The sequence below is a fragment of the Dryobates pubescens genome, chromosome 8 (genome assembly GCF_014839835.1).
Source record: "Dryobates pubescens isolate bDryPub1 chromosome 8, bDryPub1.pri, whole genome shotgun sequence".
NCBI classification, from domain to species: domain Eukaryota; kingdom Metazoa; phylum Chordata; class Aves; order Piciformes; family Picidae; genus Dryobates; species Dryobates pubescens.
The window spans coordinates 28,394,296-28,415,099 of record NC_071619.1 but is presented as its reverse complement, the minus strand read 5'-3'; the positions used below and the strand labels follow the sequence as shown (position 1 = coordinate 28,415,099).

Below are 20,804 nucleotides of genomic sequence, written 5' to 3'. Positions count from 1 at the left end.
CACTGTGCTATGCCAAGTGAATATACCATCCCACCTGCACTTTTTCAGGGTTTCTTTAGTGAAAACATCCAGGTGCACATGCCCTGGCTTAGAAAAAGCAAATCAGGTGCATCATCAGCAGAACCAGACCAAGGGCCTAGGTCTCCCCTCTCAATGACCTGTGTTCCGTATGTGCTGCCCAGCTGCCTCTGTGCCTTTGGTATTTCTTAGGTATCCATTAGCTTTTACTTGTGCACAAGGGCTGGAAGTCAGTTCAGGTAGTCATCTACTCTAATATGAGATAAATCACACCCTAAAAATGGCTTACTCATTTACATACAGGTGCCTAATTTGTATTCAGCTAATTTCAGGTATGAACATTTTCCAGAGCGTTCTCTAAACACACACTTAGTGTGATTTCCAAATGACAATTACAAGATTTCACACTAGCTCTTCCATTTTTTTTTCTCAATTACTCACAACATTCTTCAGGAACCCTTCCTAAATGCAAGTCTGATTACAAGCCTTCATGATTAGTGACAACCATGCCGACAGCAGCTACTGTTCTCAGACACCACTGAACAGTCACTGCCGATTTATTCTGGGAACAAAATAAACCCAAGCCCAAACACAAGCCTTCCATCTTAAAAAAGCAACTACACCCTGACAAATTAACAGCCTTTTGGAAAGTAGAAATTTAACACAGGGGTTATCTGAGCTGTTTTCTCCTTTTTTGTTTTAATATACTCAGGCCAGGTTAATCTGGATTTGGGTTATCTGTTGGTCTGGATGCCCCAAAGATTAAGGTAGTAAGCAGTTCTACACATGCCTGCTTTACTGACTGATTAATCTGCAGGATTTGATTTTTCCCCCTTCTCTAAATGCAAATGCAGTTTGATTTGGATTATGTAGGTCACAGTGCTACACTCTCAGTTCCCTCAGATGACATGCACATACAAAATGCTGCTGTTTCACCATCCAACACCCAACAGGATGCTGTTGTGCTCAATGTTACTACCGCAAGTATTTCACTTCTGCAGCTGTGCTGCACCTCTCACTGATGAAAAACCCACTGAACACATGTGTGTGCTCGACCTTCACCTGTCTGGTCTGACAATCCAGATCAGCTCTCTCAAAATTTCTTTAAAACATTTCTTTAGAAAGCCTCTTTCCCAGAAGCATCCTATTTAGTTGTCCCCAAGCAGCCAGAGCTAGTCTTTTCTAAAGGACTGCTTTTTATAGGTGAAAAGGCTTTATGCATTGGCCTCTCTAAGACTTTCATCTATATTAAGAATTAGGTTATGAACACCAATTGCTTTCTCTCCAGATGAAGCAGCCTTTGGATGCAGCAACTGTGAGCTCGCTACAGGCTTTTGCTAACCAGCAGAAAATCTGTGTCAGTATCTACTAGCCAGAAGAGCTCCCATCTACATCTTGAAATGATGAATAATTTATAGCAGTGAATCCTGCACTAGCAAACAATAAAACCTTGACTTTTTTTCAGTAATCTGACTAGCAACACAGAAAGTAGCTCAGCAGGGTACTGCTCAGGTGGGTTCACTGCTTGGCACGCTTTACATCAACTGCGCTGCTCTCAGCTCAGCAGCCCATTTCACGTGAAGCTCAGGCCTAAAAGCAGAAGAAAATTGGTATTCTTTGGTTATTTTTATACTCTCCAGGAGCTGATGAACCCTTCTAAAGGAAAAGGGGGAAATTCCTACTCAGGCACACATGGATTTTGCTTACTACAAAATCATTCTTGTAGCATCTTCAACATCTGCTCCATATTCTATAATTGTTTCAAACCTACATTAAACTCAGTACATGAGACACATTCAGCTCCTGCTGGCTGGGAATACAGAGAGATCCCAAATTAAAAAATGAAACAAAATTAACATCCCTATGAAATTCCTACACTTATTTCAAAAGGGGGAAAAAAGCACCATGCATTCCCAGTTTGGAGAGCAGAGAATGACAGTGAGTACAATTGCTCCACAGTGGACTGCAATTACATCTCATAAGAGAATTGGCAGATTTCTAGGGATCAAGGAAGAGGTTCTGAGCACATGCCTCCCTCCCCTAAGGTAACTGAAGTCATAAAATGTGCTATTATCTGTTCTAGCTGTTTTATAAAGATGCCTTGACCCACTTACCACGAGCTTTGTATGTTTTTGACAAGATCCAAGATGAAAACCCACTGAACTGAGTACTTTCATCCTACCGCACGCGGAGGAGCAGAGAGAGGAGTAAGCAGCAGTATGTGTGTATATTCAAATGTATATATTCATATGTATATTCAAAGGAGAAGACAGGGAACCTCTGCAGAAGCTCTTCCTATCTTGCATGGCTAGTGGTATTATCCTGGAGCTGGGGGGATGTAGGGAGGTGTATGCAAAGGGTGAATGTGATTTTGCTGTTAACAGCAGCACAAATAAATGGCACTTTTGCTTTAAAAAGTTTTAGTATTTAGTCTGATGGGCAAACAACTAAGGTTTCACTTTAACATGCCTCCATACATACTTTCCATAATTAATGGAAAGGAAACCAGTTCTAGCAAGAATAATGAACGTGACCATCACGTGTGGCACCATTGTTCAAAATGCAGTGAAATCCTTAATTTCTCTGTGTAGAGCAGCTGTTGGATTCAGTGGCTGTCTGGTGCAAGGGTAAGCACAGCCCTCCTGCTGCAACCACACTGTGCCCCCAGCACTGCACACTGTATTGACTGAGCAATGCAGTGGGGGCACAGGGGAGGAGGGGAGGCTGAGGGAGATGAAAAAAACAAAACAGAGCAGTAACAGAAAACACTACAGCCCCCTTAAATGCACTGGCATCCATGCCTGCACTGACCCAGAGGTGGGAAGCTCTCCTCAGTGACTAAATATATTGCTAATGTTTAATAAGAGGACATTTCTTTGGGACTGGATTACCAAATTCACCCTGGGAGTAAATCGTTAAGCAGAGGGTCGGCTTCAACAGTAAAGATTTGCACACCACTGCATTACTAAGCCCAGATAAACAGTTAAACTACATCTGTTTAACTGATCAAACAGACCATTTCCTCCAACTTACCTGTACTGGGAACTATGATTTTATTGTGCCAAATCACTAATGAGATGAGTGCAGTGATTTTAACATGGGACAACACTTTCTTAAACCACAGAAACATCACCCAATCCTCATTTTAATACCAAGATCATTGTGTTGTCCATAGACCAAAAATAAAACACCAAAGGATAGGGCTGAACAAGAGTAGAGTGCCTCCCTTGCCATGCATACTTTCCACTGAATCCACCAAGCTGATTAGCTGTCTCCCACCACTGTTATTAATTTGAGAGGTAGGAGAAGTAGAGGGCAAAGTAGTTTGTTGCCCAAGAAAGTAACAAGTGGGGAAAAAACAGTGGAGAGTTAAAAACACAGAGAGAGAAAAAAAAAGCTGTGAACAAGGGTGTGTCTGTGTGTTCCTTCTCCCTCAGGACAAACCTAAACTTAAGGCCTAAACTTCAAAAACCATGGTGCAACTAAAACTTCCACCAGTTACAGTAAGATATGTAAGCACTGCTGTTTCTTTGTAATAGCAACTGAGGGAAATACATTGAAAGCTCAAAATGGAAAACAGCATTTGAGAATAACCTCCCCAAAACATCCCCTCTTGAGACCTTCCAAAAGATGCAGTAAGCTGAAAAAGCACCTAATATGAAGGTCCTAAATGCACAGGTGGACACTCAACACACACCACCCTCTCACTTCCCCAGAATATCACCCCAAACCCATGCTGTTTTTCCAAGTGATCTTATACATCTAGCAGGCCTTGTGTTTAGAGGTGTTTAACGAACAAATCCATGGTTAACGAAATGCATGCAACTGAGAGAGTCCCAGCACACTCTTAGGAATGTCTTTTACCTTCTTTTCTGATAAGTCATGATCCAGCTCATCTTCGGAATCATCCTCACTCTGCTGTTGTTGCTGCTGCTCCTGCATGTCCTTCATTTTAATAAGCAGCTCTGCCTTTGGTGCAGATGTGCTGTAGTAAGTCGAGTTGGTTGTCAAGGAGATGGCAGATGGCACGCTCTGCTCCTCTTTCCTGGTAAAAAATCAAAACTTTTGTTAGCTGCCCTGACACTCTAATCGCTGACAAGAAAGGACAATCTTTCAGATTCTTCCACCAAGCAAGCAAGCAGTTCAACAGAAAGCCATCAGCTTTGTAATTAGGATAAATAAATACCCATTATGAGGGAATTTTGTATGAACTCAGCACACACCCACCAAAAGCTGAAGCTGAAGCAGTGCAGAAGACCCTTCATCATTACACTGACTGAAATGGACCTAAGATACTTCACGCCAAAACAAATTGTGAAGTTGCATTTTATTAATGTGCAAGACCGTAGTGCCACAGAGACTACCCTTTCCAACTGCTGTATTTAGAATACTACCATGTATTTACCTTTTCCATCCTGGAATTGCACATGACATTCTTAAGAAGGCTGCAACTTAATTGGAAAACTCATACCAAGGAAACAGAAGCCCCAAAGAACATCAACACATCTGAAATGCAATAGCCTTTAAATCTTTCCTTTCTTTGTTACCATTCAGGTCCAGGAATTTTTTTCATGCCCACTTCAAGTTGTCCTCACAAATGGTCATCACTTAAAAAGGCTAAAATTCTGTTCCTTCTCTACCCACTTACCAGACTGGATGACCTTGGTAACATATCTAATCACTATGAATGGGAGAAGTTAGTTTTTCCTTAAGTTCTACACTGTTCTTTTTCTGTCAGTAATGGTACCATTACAGTGCTATGCTTGACAGCTATTCTAATGGAAAAGTTTTAGAAGAGCCCCAAGCCTCAACAGCAGGAGGACCCTTACCTTCAGCCCTCTGGGAATACTGGCACAGTTTGCATAGCAGCTTACAAGGAATTACTGGCCTACAGAAAGGAATACTTACTTCTCCTCCGAAATTTTTGGAGAAGGAACTTTTGGCAGGAGCTTCCTGCGCTGCTGAGCTTCTTCTAAGAGGTGTTCATCTTTAGGGAATATACCAACCATTAGATCCATTGTTGTCTTTATTTTCACATTAGGATCTAGTATGTCTGCTAGAGATTTATCTCTTCCCACAATCTCTCTTGCTAGTTCTTCCGATTTCCAGTCTTCCAGGGTCTTCTCTTTGGCCTTTACATAGCTGACTGCTGGTGTGGCAGTGCTGCTGTCCTTCAGGTTGCTCCCTGGTTCTTCAGCTGGTTGAGGGTCAGCTGGTTTGGTTCTGGCTTCTGGCTCTGGCTCTACACCTTGCCTGGTGTAAGCACAGAATCGTGAATAGGATTGCTCAGAAGTGCTGAGTGTTTTAATTTGGTCCTTTTCCAAACCACTGGGTAAAGCGGGAGGCTCCATGGTACTGGCAAGACTTTGCCGGCTCTCCTTTTCTGCGCTGCTCTCAGAATGGACTATCTTGATGGGAACCATCTTCACTGTGGTATTGTTGTCAATAATCCTTTCAATTCTGGAAAATAAGGAAAATTCATCTTTAGGAATGGAAGAACCTTACACCTCAATTCTGATCTGCAAATTAGAAGGAAAGGCCAAATATGAAAAAAGGTAGGTAAGATACCTAGGTCATGGAATACCCCTCGCACCGTATCTCACACACTACACCCACGAGTTTTCTTTTCTGGTCACACATGTTAAACAGTGTGAGCTCGTTTTCCAGTAATCCTAACATCAGACTGGCACACACTCACAGTACAGGACCTCTGTTTGTTTCCATGAACATGAAGGTTCAATCTCAGCAGCCAGGCCCCAGATTTGGAACAGTGATGCTGACCTGCATTTTAAGCCCTTTGTTGACACACACATGAAAGCAAGCATGCCTTGAGCTCAACCTCATTGCCCATACAGATGCAATGGTGGCCTCAGCTTGTGTTCTGACAGGCAGCTTGGCTGCCTGGGGAGTTTGTGATGGCCTCAAATCAATCCCCAGCTCTTCCAAGGGAAGAAACAACAGACCCGATGGAAGCATCCTGCAGGCTGGGCCTTTGCTGAGCTACAGAACCAACAATAATCAGACATGGAAACTCTGGAAATCCTTCAACATTTATGTCTGGTTGGGTTTAGTTTTTTTAATATCTATTTGTAAAATGTCACAAAAAACACAAACATTTCATAAACAAATTTCACCATAGTGTCCTGTTTTTCTACTTGAAGAAGAAAAAAATCCAGCTACTGAAGAAGAGAACACATAATTCTGGATACTCCTTTTCAGGGTCACTAAGGGATGCTTACAGCAGAAATTATGTACTGCAAGAGCAAAAAGGGCCACCTTGGACATGCAGTAAAGCAAACTATTTAAAGAGGAGGCTAACTTAGCTCTTTAAATTGGACAATAACATGTTAAATAACATTACTGAAACATCTGTACTGTATGCAAACCATACGAGAAACTGAAGTCTAGTTCAGTGGTTTAGAGTTTGCAGAAAGTTAAAAATGATTGCCATAATGTGGGTTTGGAAGCTCTACAGCAACTAAAGGAACATTGCCTACTAGCTAAAATATTTGGTTTCATCTGGCTGGGTCGCTTGCTGCCTTTCAGAAGTGAGCAAGACACAATATGGCTCTTTTCCTCCAAGTGTGGGTGTGTCACTGTCCTTAAAAATAAACTTACACATTATTGTACTGCACTTCACTTTCAATAGGAATAGCAAAAGCTCTTTGACTTCACGTGTTCATAAGTTGTATCTTACATTTTAATGGCATATTTGCTTCTGAATGAATGTTCAACCTCCCAATAGGTACTGGCTTGCCTCAAGTCCTCTGCAGACATATTTAACATCTTTACTGATGATCTTGATGAAGACGGAGTGTGTCATCAGTAAGTTGATGACACCAAGTTAGGTGGGAGTGTTGATCTGCACCAGGGTAGGGAGGCTCTACCGAGAGACTTGGATACATTGGATCCATGGGCCAACATTAACGGGCTGTGCTCCAACAGGGCCAAATGCCAGGTCCTGCACTTGGGTCACAACCACCCAAGCAATGCTACAGGCATGGGGAAGTGTAGCTGGAAAGCTGTCTGGCAGAAAGGGACTTGGGGGCTCTAGCCAACAAGCAACTGAATATGAGCAATCAGTGTGCCCAGGTGGCAAAGAAAGCCAAAGGCATCCTGGCTGGGATCAGAAATGCTGTGTACAGCAGGAGCAGGGAGGGGATTGTCCCCTTGTACTCAGCTCTGGTGAGGCCACACCTCGAGTACTGTGCTCAGTTTTGGGCACCTGCCAGCTGTAACATCTGAACAGCTTCAGCAAACTAAGAGAAACCACAGATCAGCTGAAGGACTCCAACGGTATCAATTAGAACTTCACACAAGTCTTAGGTCTCTTTAGGACGTGCTTGGACAGCTCATGACTAATGAACTTGAAGGATGTGCTTTCACTAAAGAAAATCAATAAATCATTAATAAGCTGTACCCAGGCAAAAAGTGTTAATAAAATAGTCAAGGAGTTACATCTAGTACCTGGCTGGGTTCTCATCCTGTACAGACACAGGAGGCTTATCAGTGAGCTTCTGTGGTGCAAACTGAGGAGAAGGGGACCTTGATGTCTCCATGCCAGGTTTGTGAAGGTGTCGGTATTTGGTATTTACAGAATCAGACCTAAGGTGCGATTTTTCTTCTAAGTGCTGACAAACATTCTCTGTGGAGGATGCTTGCTGGAGCTGCTGTGGATAAGCACTCTTCAGTTTGCCATTGAAAGAAGCTGCAGGACTCTGACACAGAGAGGAGTGACTGGCTAACACTTCAGCAGAGCTGGGGGATGAGGACAGAAAGGGCTGGCTGGGCACCGCTAGCAGAGATTCAGAGGAGGTGCCAAGCAATGGTGCAGAACTGTCTGGTCGCCTGTATTTGTCTCTTTTAGGTGGGGGTGGCCTCTGAGGAGCAGGTCCACGCTTCTTGTTAGGCAGTACTGGCTCGATCCTGTGGTTTTCCTCTCCTTTGCCACGAGACGGACAGGAGTGGTTCTCATTCGAGTTCTGTGGCTCTGAGCAAGGGAGGTGAGGCAGGCTGCAATCCTTGCTCTTCTCGTTCACGTTTTCCTGAGAGTATCGGTAATCACTAGGCAATGTCCCAGACCTCCCCCGCGTCTCCTGAGGCAGAACTGTAGGCTCTTGTGTATGCAAAGGTCTGACAGATGCCTTCCACTTGTGGTCTAAATTCAGGTCCAGCTGATCCCTCTTCTCCCGTGGGTTTTCCCTTAGGGTCCCTGTGTCAGCTTTCCTGGAGAGAAGAACACTTCATTAGCATGCTGCTGATTTATTTCCTTCAGTGTGAGGCCACTGCGCTGATCTAGGAAGTATAAACACTGAGATCACATCCAATATTTTACACCAACTCCTCCAATCTATCGTAACAGTCCGGCACAAAAACATCCTCTCACATATGGGCACACATGGTGCACCTAATCTAATGTGACTAGTTAAAGCATAATGTCAAGCTAAATTAGGGTATGGAGTGCCACAAAATGTGACACAGGCTCCCTGTATCCCGAGGCAGTGCAGTGTGCTCAGCCTAGTTAAGTGCACTGATGTACACAGCAAAGTCAAAGGTGTAAATGTTGTTAGAAAACTGTTTCAAGAAGAGGAACCTTAATACTTTAACTTTCCTCTTGCCTCAGAGTCAGTAACAACATGCAGAAAACAAGCTTCTTCTCCACGTGCAAAGCACCGTTGTAAATGTGAACTGAACACCATGAATGCTTAATCATGAATCTGCAGTTTGGGATTTTCAAAAACTAGCGAAAAATTAAATGAGTGCAAATAAAAGTGTTTGCCAAAGATAACAAAATTGGTAAAGGGAAAATTAGCATCTCCTGGGAAAAAAAGGCAGAAAAGGAAACTTAGATGGGATAGTATTTTCCAGCCAGGCTTATTTTAAACTTGAACCTCTTTTGCCCTGTCAGCACAAATGACAAAGAATGGCCAACAAGGCCTTATCTTAGAAATATTTTGGGGGTTATTCCAATTTTATGCTTTCCATTTCTCTAGCCAGGAAACAGGGATTTTGCAGCTCCAGGCTTGTGCATTGCCACAAGACTTGTAGTTCATTTGTGCTAACCAGATAAAGACAAATTGGGAAAGAAACAGAAGGCAGGGAAAAAACAAAAGTACCTCTGGAGCCCTGAGAAGAGACAGGTTTGCTCTCCGCTTAAAGGAGGCTGAAGAGACACTGTGTGCTTAGAAAAGCTGAAACAGAGAGGTTAAAGGCTTCAGAAAGCTGCTCATATAATTTATGCTACTTACAGCAGTGGCCTCTGCATTTAGAAATAGTAACCCTGCAGGCATGCACTGGCCAAGCTTTCTTCCAAGAGGACTGTGAAAGAGGCATCTTTCCCTGCCAATTTGTAAGGTAAGGCTAACCTCAATTTTCAGTGTAAACAGGTTATTAACATCACTGTACCTGTTTTGAGAGTGAGTCTATAGGTGTGTAAGAAAACAAAATCCCAGATAGGAGTACATCAAATAGGAAAGTGAAACAAGTGTAATTACACACTGCATTACTGCTTTAGTTAAGACAGATCTTTAAAATGAAGTATCCTGGGAAGACAACTGATGAGAGGTGGGTTTTACTTTCACACCTGTAGGGTCTAGTTATTGCCTGATGTATGTGATTTTTAACCACTGTACTTCATATTAATTTTTACACATCAGCAATAAAATAGTATTGTACTCCCAGGAGAGATCTTTTTCACAATTTAAATCCTATCAGTCACATCACAAGGCAGAGACATTATGTATTAAAATTTAAGGATAAATTTTAACAGACAAATTTTCAATTTAGCATGAAATGAGCTGAGAATTGTTTAAACTCAGGTCTCTTCATATTGCTCTTGACTAAGAGCAATTGGTTCAGAGAAATTAATCTGACAAATGTAGAGGCAATGCTGTTTTACAGAACAGCATGTGTCGACTCCTATTTTAACACTAGACAAAGGGCAGTTTTGTTAAGTAAAATGCCATAAAGCCAGAACGACCAGCACTATGCAGGGCATCTCTGGGCCTAGCTGGGTTTCTCAAGCGAGATCAATGGAAGCAGAACAGGGCCTGCAAACAGTTCCACTAATTTTAATGGAAATATTTGCTAAATAAAAATACTGTGTTTACATCAGCATTTTTCATTATCTAGATAACCCATGTAGGACACAATTCTCTCCTAGTTAACCTGTGCCAAAATATTCTTCAGACCTCTTTATTCATCTTGATGTACATAAGCCATAACACAAGACAGCGTAACAGCTGCACTTAGGTGCACAGAAGAATCAAGGGCATGGCACAAAATGTTGTGAAGACAAATGACATGCACTATCTCAGCCAGTCTGCAAAGTACACACTGAATTTCACATGCACATCAGGAGTAGAAGTGCTGGTGGAAGCAAACAGGACAGAGTATAACACACATTTACATATCCAAAGCATGGAACTGAATCTGTTTAATACTAGCCTGGCTCAGAAGCAATGAAAGCTTTAGTAGTCCTGTCACCTTCCAAAATGGAATAGAAGAAAATGAAGAATCAAGCACAGAGAAATTTAGAGAGACTACAATTCCAAACACAGAGATAAAATTCAGAGATTATGTATGTGCCTTCATACAGCTTCCACACAATCAAACATTTTGCAGTGCCACAGAAAATGGGTCTGAGGAAAGATGGCTTATTCAACACTGAGGCTAGTTTGCATTCAAAGTGGCTCCTCATGCAAAACATGCTTAGCACATTATTTTGGAGAGATTTGAGCTTACTGTTCAGAAAGAAGGGAAAGAAAGCAAGCTTCAAGCCCCAGGAGAACACAGTGGCAAGAACCTGCAAAGGTGTCACACTGTTATCAATACCAAGACATCGACTATCTGTCGGTACTTCGTGTAGAGATATGCCCAAACACAGCTGTTCAGAAAGCAGGCCCACTGGGCCACACGAGGGGGAGAGCACTGAAAGGAACACCTAACATTCAAAAAAATAAAATTCGAAAGATCACAAAGTGAGAGAGACAGAACACTCACCTAAAGACATGACAATTGACTGAATTACCACACCACTCATCATGAAAACATTAAACTGGAAGTTACCTCCAAACCCAAAGCTCCTGCATTCCCACGATAGAATTGCCACAATTATCCAAATGCAGAAGGCCTCCTGATGCAACAGAATCAGGAAAGCTCACACCACGTTCCCCATCCCTGACACACGATGACATTACGGCTTTGACTGCCAGACAACTTACAACACTCACTTAACCTGAACTGCAAAGGAAGTGCCATCAACAGACTTATGCTGTTGATATAAAGTGGTATTCAGTGAGGGTGAGTTCAAGCAGAGGAGGCCCACATGAGCCTTTTCTACTGTACCAGTTTTTGGCACTTGGGTATAACACCCTTCCTATCTAGATAGTGAGGGGTTGAAACCCAAAATCTGCTTCTAACTGCAAAGAAAGGAATTGCTCCATTGTGAAAAAATAGTCACCACCTTTTCAAGAAGCTCTCCTTCGTAAGAGGGCTCAACTCCCCCAGGGGATGTCTGAGTGGAGAGACAAGAGGCTGAGCTTGAGCCTCATCAGCCAGGTGAGCTTGAGAGGAGCTCTGCTCTGCCGTTTGCACATTCCACATAATGGTCATAGCTGCCAAACACACCACCCCCATTTACCATTGTGGGAATGGAAATGTGTATCTATTTCTATAATAGCACTAAGTATTTCTAGACTAGATAGACAAGTACATCTCTCAGCCTCCTTCTGGCTCCCTCAGCTTGGGGTATACAAATCCACAAATGAAATGTAAAGGCCAAGAGAACACTAAGCTGAGGAAATCAACTAAGTCTCCTCCCCAGTTCAGTCGCCTGCAGCAGTAACACAAGAGGCTATTCTAACAAAGCAGATACAAGCTAACAGCAGCACAAGCTACTACAGGCAAGTTAAACCATGCAGAGCTATATATACACATACATGTCAACAGGAGTCTGCCAGGGGAGTCAGCACACAATTACCAAAATGAATCATTGTGCAGATGCCTATCAGAAGGATAACGTTTTTGGTTGCTATAAAAACCAACCCCAAACCACTTCCTCCATTTACCCCATACTCAGGATTTGACTAAATCTGGGCAGAGAGGTAGAAGGATCTGACTGAGCATCTCAGTAAATGAAAGTCACTTCCATCAACTCAGTGTTTCGGATTCTTGTCTGATTTACAATTGCTGCAAAAAGCCAAGGCAAAGAGTGCCACAAGACACTCCAACTTTAAAATCTCAGACTAGATAAGCTGTGCAAAATTGCATTAGCCAACGTTTCTTAAAGAGCCAGCATCTCTACAAAAGTCTCACCATGAAACATCAGCACAGTTATGTTAGCAATGAACTGTCCTGCACTAACTTACTGGCACGGACTGCAAATGGAATGGCTGTTTCTGATTAGCTTACATTCCTTCTCAAACAGCAAGCTACACTGGAAAAAGGCTTTCATATCTGAGTATGACTCCTCCATAAAATTTCTCACCTTACTATAACAACAACCTCTTCAGAATCAAGGCCACAGTTTTGCAGTACCTTTAAACTGATGCAGACATTTTGCCCACTCTGATTTTGTCTTCCTGCTCTCTCCATTCTATTAGCAATAGGAATTATATAGCCCCACAGAAAAGTGGATCAAAGAACTGACCTGGCTTGAAACAGATAATTATGTGGCTTAAAGCAATTGTCATACACCGTCTTTGCTTATGCCAAAACCCTGTTTATAGAGGCAGAGCCCTTGTTGATATGCTTTTTCAACTGTGAATTTTATGTGCTGAAATTATGTTTTCATTGTCTATTTGCCTGGCATCTTGCACAGTGGGATCCAAAAGCACTTCTGCAACAGTCTACAAATAGAGTAGTTTATTCTACCAAATCTAGTCCTGGTCAAGACAACAGGGTACTGCAAAGTTGGAACAGGACACACAGGGGAAGGCTGCTTGAAATTTAGGCAAAGGTTTGAGACCTAATCCATATTAATATGGTCAGTGCAATCTAACAGCTTCAGCTCATCCTAGTCTCTACAAGCAGATCATGCATTGGTTTCACTGTCTAGGGGATGAGTTTAATTACCCAAACACAGGTGTCTTCCACCATTTCAAGAACTTTAAAGATTCAAAGGCATCAGCTGCCCTAAGAAGTGGCATCTGGAAGCCAAGTAGGATACACTGGGCTGTTTGAGGTCTCACTAGATGTCTGTGTTTAGCCAACTGAATCAAGCCCAAGATCTCTACAGATTCTAACAGGAGTCAGCACTTCACTTGCAGGTATCTTCTAAGGATCTGACTCATTACCTGAATCCTATATTCTTTTTCTTTCACAGGCTCCTGGACCCCACAGGTTTTGAAACTCTTTAAATTGGTTTTACTACTGCAATGCCTAGGAGACACCCAGCACACACTAACAGTGGACCTCCACAATAAAGACATCCAATACAATGGCTAGTGGACCATTCTTCTGATGAGCACTGCACCTGCTATCACTTGTGAGTCAGTATAACACTATCCACCACATAGTGACACAGGAAGCACACTCAAAAGATGCCAAATGAAAACTTGGAGTACAAAACTAGTTAGAAATCTTTAAAGACAAATATGTAGAATAAAAGACCCTTCAGAAAATGGATGATTTAACTACAATGACTGTACCATAACAGTCACTCCAGGACAAGGCACAGCACATGTAGAGCTGTTCGGTGTCTTGGTCTGAAGAGGCAGATGATGGCAACTAGCATCCCAGCAGCACTACTGAAGCAAACAGTCTTAAAGCCAAAGCACACGTTAAGATGAAAAGAATAATGAATACTGAGAAAATACTCCTAAAAAAGACAGAGAGAAAAGGAAAGATGCCCTGATATACTTCAAAAGGCAGCTGAAGGTGCAAAACCAAACCCTGTCTCACAAAGTATGCCCCATGGCACATTGCTGTTACACTACCATCCACTTATCATCATGCGAGTCTTGGTTTTCCAATTCTGTATCTGAATGTCTGTTAACATTATCTGTGCCTTGATGGCAGCTATCTGTTTATTCAGTCACACTAAATACAGCTTAGTTGTTGCACCAAATGTGATAAAGCAAAATGTCACTCTAGCTTAACAGCCCTTGCATTATCACCTGGCTTTATCACAGAATGAAATACGATAACAAGCGCTGCTCAGCAGTCATCCATCCCACCAGAATTTCTCTCCTCTCCTGTCCTGCCTGCATGGCAGCATACACAGCAAGGAGTTTTCATATTCTTTCCTTTTCTAAAAATGCTCTCTCTCTCCCCATGACACTCAGAAATAAATTCACACTCGCTCAGTTCTGCAGCAGATAACCAAAGATATTTTGATGGATGAAATGTAGGCCAGTCAGTCATGGGTAACAGCACAATGTATAGGCCCACAGTAAAAATCAAATCCAATTAAAATTAGCTTTCTTATAACAGAATAAAGGCCTTTATACAGATGGGAAGAATCTTGTGGGAAAGGGCAGAGGGAGGGATGTTTTTCTTTCCTTAGTTCAGAAAATAAAAGCCCCTCCTCTGTTCTACTGCACATTAAGAATCAATGATAAAAGCTAAATTTATGGCTGTATTCTTACTTGCTTCATCTACTGCAAGCCTGTCCTAGCACACAGGGGATTGTCTGCATGAAATTAAAATGACTTCTGCTCACTTAAGTCAACCAGTTAATGTGTTCTATACTTACACACTGAATTCAATCATCAGAATATCCCAGTAGTATAACAAGAGCCATCATACTGCACAAATGGCAACCATTGCAGAGACAAAAGACAGTACTTTTCAACATTGCTAACAAGGAAATCACAGTCATGTTAGAATAAATACAGCAAAAGAAAATTATTATTTTGTCAATTAAAAACAAAAACCAACAAAAAACACCTCCATTTCAGTTGTCACTCCTTTGAGTGCTATTTTTTAACATCTAGAGGGTGCTTCTTCTGATATGCTGTTGCTATTACTACTGAAAACAGCTGCCTGCAGCTGAACAAAAACTCAGTAACAGAACAGAAGCTATAAAATGAAAACACACTGTGAATAACAGCCAGGTCACCTGAGTTTCTCAGGCAGGCACCAAAATGAACTCACAGCTCATCTCTAAAGGAAAAAAAATCCTAAATCAGTTATTTAAATTAATTAGCATGCATATGCAGACATTTCAACAGACATCTTTTCACTCAAAGCTGCACTCACCGCTGGCTTCCAATAGTCGCATCCAATTCTCTTACACTCCCAGCTAATATCTCCTGCTGCTGTGGAGAAGGTCTTCGTGTGAGCCTGCACACACAGTAAGAGGCTTGCCAGGAAAACGACAAGATGAAAAGCTCTCGCACCACCCCTAGCTGAGAGGAACCCCGAGCCTGGCACCCTGAGCCACAACAACAGCACTGCAGCCCTCAGTCCAGAAAACAAATATTTTTGAAAGGCACTGCCTTCTAATTCCAGTGTGCATGATGCCAACTGTGAAAACAAAAGCTGCTAAAAACAGCGCGCGTGTGCGAGCACATGCACACAAAGCATCTTAGCTGGAATTAACTCACGTTCCCCCTGTTCTCCCAACCCATCAGGAGAGAGCAGCCCATCGTGCTAAGCAAAATATAATTCTGTATCATGCATTGCATTGTTCCTAATGTACTACTGCAGCTTCTGCTAACAGGGACAGAAGACGCAGCCTGTAAGCTAGGACCTGCAGAACAAAAGAAATACTGCATGAATTAATACTGAAAATTTCTGTTCAGAACTGACAGAAGAAGGTAATTAAAGCCCACAGCCCTAGCTGCTTCTCTCATTCTTCAACACTAAAGACAAGACAGCCTTACCCGGATTTACAGCTGTTTACCCATACTCATTGGCTATGCGAGCTTTGCATCCATATGAATGTGCCAGTGAGTTTTAAAGCCTTGCAGAATTGAATCTATCGCAACCACTGCGTCTCATTTACTGTAACACAGAGGATTTTCAAAGCCATGCCTCACAACAGCTGGCTTGTTTTTCCCTGCTTCCTATGATTGACAAGTTCATACAAGCTCTGTCAACTTTAACCTTGATAAGTGAAGGCTTGGTCTGTATTGTACGTTACATCATCAGAAACTTCTGACCTCAGGGAAAAGATCTCAGAGACTTCAAAGCTCTTTCCTTCCCCCACCCCCCTGGCTTTGGTTATTAAAGGGAAAAAAAAAAAAAAAGAAGATTTTACAAGTCCTTTAATTTTGTAAGGGTTTTCCCTTTCATTTGTGAATATCATAATGCCCTTCTCAGCAACAACACTTCTGCAAGTTTTAAACCTTTAAAATGATTTTAAGATATCAGTGTATTATTGGACCAATAATAACCAAGTCTTTCATTTTAGAGAAGAGTCTCCAAGAACAGCCCTCCAGCTTGAATTTTTTGCATGTGTTGTGTGTACAGGCATTTTCTCTTGCTGGAGATTCTGCAGGGGAAGAGCTAAATGCTTTCATGCTGCAAGAGCAAATTGCCACCCCCACACTCCATCTTTAGAAACCAAAGGCATTGGGGCCTTCATCAGAGCAAAGCTCAAACTCCCTTTAATTTTTCTACAAGAGCACGTTAAAGACCCGACAGAGAAACCATGGATATGCTTTGATATGCATTAAAAGATCATTTAAAAGATAATCACTTTAAGAGGAAAATGCTATTTCTACTGCATGCAAAAATCACATACAGTGGTTAGATACTAAAATACAGCACTGATACTCAGTTAATATCCTCCCCTAAAATTTGTGTAGTTTCCAAAGCTGTTTATTCGATTTCAAGACAGGGAGAGAATGCCTTCAAGAAAACCTCTCTGTTTACATAATACAATACAACAGACTGCAGCCCATGCAGAAGAATGGGAACTATAGCTGTCACGTTTCTTTTCAGCACAAAACTTTACTCAAATTTACTGGCATAAACAGCCTCCTGCACGACAACAAATCATAATCCGTGTTGCCTCCGGGCTTACAGCAGAAGGTGAACATTTCACAGGCTAGCTTTTAACACAGGAACACCACAAAAGCCACTCCATATGTTAGAAATACATGGACTGCTGCACTGAGGAGACTAATCAGTCACCTCTTTCCAAAGATGCTTTTCATCAAGTAATTTAGGGGAAAGTAAAGTCTACAGTACATTGGTATATGATGCTTTTATAACCACTGGAGACTTATATTATCTCTAACCTCCCTACTCAACACATCTAGGACTTCTCCCAGCTCGGCAATATTTAATTTTGGGGACAAGGGAAGAAAATTTCCTTTAAGAAGAAACTACCCTCTGATACATGCATTTTATCAGACCATAGTGGCTTCACATATCCCTAGCTGTCACTACACGCACAGTAGAGAACAGAGGTGTCAGCAGCAATGAAGTGAAGGGAACTTTGCTCAGTGATAAGAAGACGGAAATATTAAAAGGGGATACGTGTGGTGTGGTAGCTACGCTCAAGTTTAGAAACAGAGAGTCAAAATTCACCTAACACAGCCAGAGGAAGAAACCACACTTTCAAAATGTGGGGAGCGAGCAAATCTTATGCAGGAGAAACAGGGTGACACTACTGTAGCATCCTGTGAACCGAGCCCAGGCTCTGGAGACAGTCCAGCATGCATTTAACAAGATCCAGCAACTGCTGGTGAGCCAGAGCAGAGCATCACCAACCTGGTGCACCTGACAGCTGACATGCTGAGTACCACTAGGAGAGCAAGCAATGTCAAAGACACGAGGAGCCTGCAAGGTTCAGCACTCTTATTGAGGCACAAGCAATCCTAGATCCCAAAGTAATGCATTTGGGATAGTCTTGAAGAACCACACATCTGTCAGTTCAAGCAACCTGAAAGTTTTAAAATGGATAACAGGAGGAAGAAAAAGACAGCAAGTGGGACAATCTATCATGCCTTGATCCTGAGGTATGAGAAAAATCTGGTTTAAAACTGCTACTCAAAGAGCTACCCTGTGTCCGTGGCCATATGCATTTAGATTAGTCATTCTTGAAACATCAAGAATCCCCACTGTGGTATTTAATTTTGCAAAGGGCATTTACATACATGAGAGGAATACTTTCAAAGGAACAAGCCAGATGGTATAATGCTAAGAGATAACATGTGACAAAAGACACAACACATGAAACTCAAAGAAAACACGTAATGTCTATCAAAAATCCCAGATCAATACTGGTTTTCCTCTACCTTTCTCTGTCCTCTCCAAACAGTAGTTAAAACAACACCCACCTAACTAAAGGACTAACTAAAGTCCTACCCAAATGAGGAAAAGCCAGAACTATTCAAGCAAAACAGATGTATAAACACAGTATGGTTGAAGAGATCAGCTAAGCGGGGTGGTGGTGTTGCTCTCTGCTCTATCAGGCAGGATTTGCCCTTGGTGAAGCTGTGCTGATTGTGCCAGATCACCTCTTCATCATTCTTCTGCCTCAGCAGTGCCTTTTTTGTTTTCCCAGGTAGCTGCCTGTTCCCATTGACCCTGCATGTGTGAGTTACTAGAGGAAGCCTGGGGAGCTTGCTGATGAGAGGATAACAAATCCTCTGATCCACTGAGAGTTAACTCCTGTTCTCTTTTTGTAAAGATCAGTTTGGGAAAGTTACCAATCTCCCCTCTCACTCTCCCTGATGCTTCTGAACCTACTCACTTCTTCTCTGAGCTCCATCACTTCACCCTGGAGCTGTGCTGGTCAAAAACCTGCTCGCACCGCACACACCCACAGTCAGTGTTACCCCCTGTTGCTGCAGGATACCTCAGCAACATATACAAGGATGTATGACTAAAATTACTGCTATGCATGAAGGAAAATGCATGCTGGATTTCACAGACTGTTCTAAGAATACATCTTGTCGGTACACCACAGCAGCAACAAACCAACCAACCAACAGCAACAAAACCAAAACACAAACCAAATTGTTCTGAATTCAGAGTGTATCATAATGTTGTTGCAGCTCCCCCACTGCTCCAAAAGGAACACGAGAATGTGGAGAGGCAGACAGAAAACAAGGATGGGCAAGGCCATAAAACACCTTTCACTGAGAAGACACTCCACCCAGCCACCCCCAGAAGAGGTGCTTTTCCTCACAACACATCAAAACAAAAAAATATGGATGTCAAAAGTAGAGATGGATCCAAAACCAGTCAGGCACTTTCAGAAAACAAAAATGCATCAGGGGGTGTTATGTAAAAATATGCAGAGACTGCACCTCTTAGTGCAGGGGCAAGCACCATGGATCCATGTTTGCCTGGGTTTATTTTTTCTGAGGAGCTTTTACAGCTCAGACTGAGAAAGGAAACATGCTTTGGTGGACCTTTGGCCTGTGTTTTTAAGCATGAACTTCCTCCATGTATCAGGGACTCCAGGTTATGCCATTTCAAAGCGTGATACTGATTTGTCAGTCACACGCACACGAGTGCACTGGACAGACACAGTTCACGGCAGTGAAACATGCACTGACTACCAGTATTCACAGACATCCAAGGAAGATGAAGGATCTCAGGGAGCTCATAATAGCTGAATAGATGCTGCTGGACTCCTCCTTTGTTGCCTTTACACACATGAGAAGAGCCACACAAATGTTTTCCCAGTTTCAAGTAAACAAAACCTTTGAAATAGCCCAAGACTGTACTGCATTGTCCATAATTGCACATGACATCTACAACGACAGCACTGGCAAAAATAGTGGTCTGACAGAGGCCTTAATAATCCATACCTCATGATAAAGAAATGCTAGTCTAAACAGCATGGGCTTCAGAAGCTCATGCAGTTGAAGTCTTTCTTAACAGCTTAGAGCCTGTGAGGATGCATGATGGCTCTCCTGCACTTCCTTCAGATGACAACAAATAGCTGCAAGTAACTTCTGGAACAGGGAAACTGTTTTTATTATTACTTCTAATTTCATGCAAGAAGGAATTCCTACATGTAAATTCATTACTGTTAGGAATTCAACTATCTGAAGCATTAGTTCAGCCAAACTGCTATGTCCTGGCTACATGAACAGCATGTTTTTCATCTCCCTTTTACTTAATAATTCATCTTCCTCAAAAAAGCACAATTAAACCTTTAATAGTCCTTATTAAATTGATTTTAAGAAAAGAGCACTTCACTTTATGATCTCTTGAGTAAACTGAATGTAGAAACCATTAGTACACTGCACATTACACAAACTAACCACACATCATTTGTTTGCTACAAAATACTACTTATTAGGTCATTCTATACTCAGTAAACTGATAGAAAATATTTAATTCCCTTCAAAGAATTTATGTGAAAAGGTACAGCAGGTCTAGGTGAAGTGTAAAACAGACAATATGGTTCTCTTTCACACAAAAAAAATATTGAAGCTTGTTAAAACATGAATGAAATGTTTGCCAAAGTACTTTTTCACTAATTCATAAGGAAGCAGTTGCACAAGATCATATGATTTCTTCCTCAAGAAGAAAAGGAAGAGGGTAAAAACATTTTACTTATGCAACTCTGGTGATGTCTTGATAAGCCCTACAATGACCGAGACACATTCATCCTGCAATGCTCATTTAGAGAAAATTTCTCTATTTGATGCTAAGAATGTTTCCAGAGTAAATAAAGGATCTAAGTTTAAAAGCTGAATGTGATGCCACACCTGCAAGCAAAGTTCTGCTAACTACTTAGGCAAATGGGCCTTTTGTAAAACATAAACCCCCCCTGCCCCTGAGGTTCTGCATTTCAATACCAAAGCTGCCAGTTAAGCAGATACTACCACCCTATATTCTTGCTATAATACTTTTTTTGACAACACAGTAAA

General features: G+C 41.9%; 1 protein-coding gene across 2 annotated transcripts in view; it reads right to left on the bottom strand.

Annotated features, from left to right (window-relative positions):
* The window catches only part of SHROOM2 (shroom family member 2), a 116,446-nt gene that overhangs the window by 5,746 nt on the left and 89,896 nt on the right, over positions 1-20,804 (bottom strand). Inside the window, exons 1-7 of one of the 2 annotated variants that reach the window (XM_054163254.1) lie at positions 15,846-15,962; positions 15,220-15,303; positions 10,762-10,822; positions 9,135-9,209; positions 7,486-8,244; positions 4,927-5,478; positions 3,883-4,063 (exon numbers count right to left, since the gene is read on the bottom strand). In XM_054163254.1, coding sequence (XP_054019229.1) covers positions 3,883-4,063; positions 4,927-5,478; positions 7,486-8,244; positions 9,135-9,209; positions 10,762-10,822; positions 15,220-15,241 — 1,650 coding nt within the window. In that variant the 5' untranslated portion in view covers positions 15,242-15,303; positions 15,846-15,962. Of the gene's footprint in view, positions 1-3,882; positions 4,064-4,926; positions 5,479-7,485; positions 8,245-9,134; positions 9,210-10,761; positions 10,823-15,219; positions 15,304-15,845; positions 15,963-20,804 lie in introns of those variants that run through there. The other variant, XM_054163255.1, reaches the window with a different exon arrangement.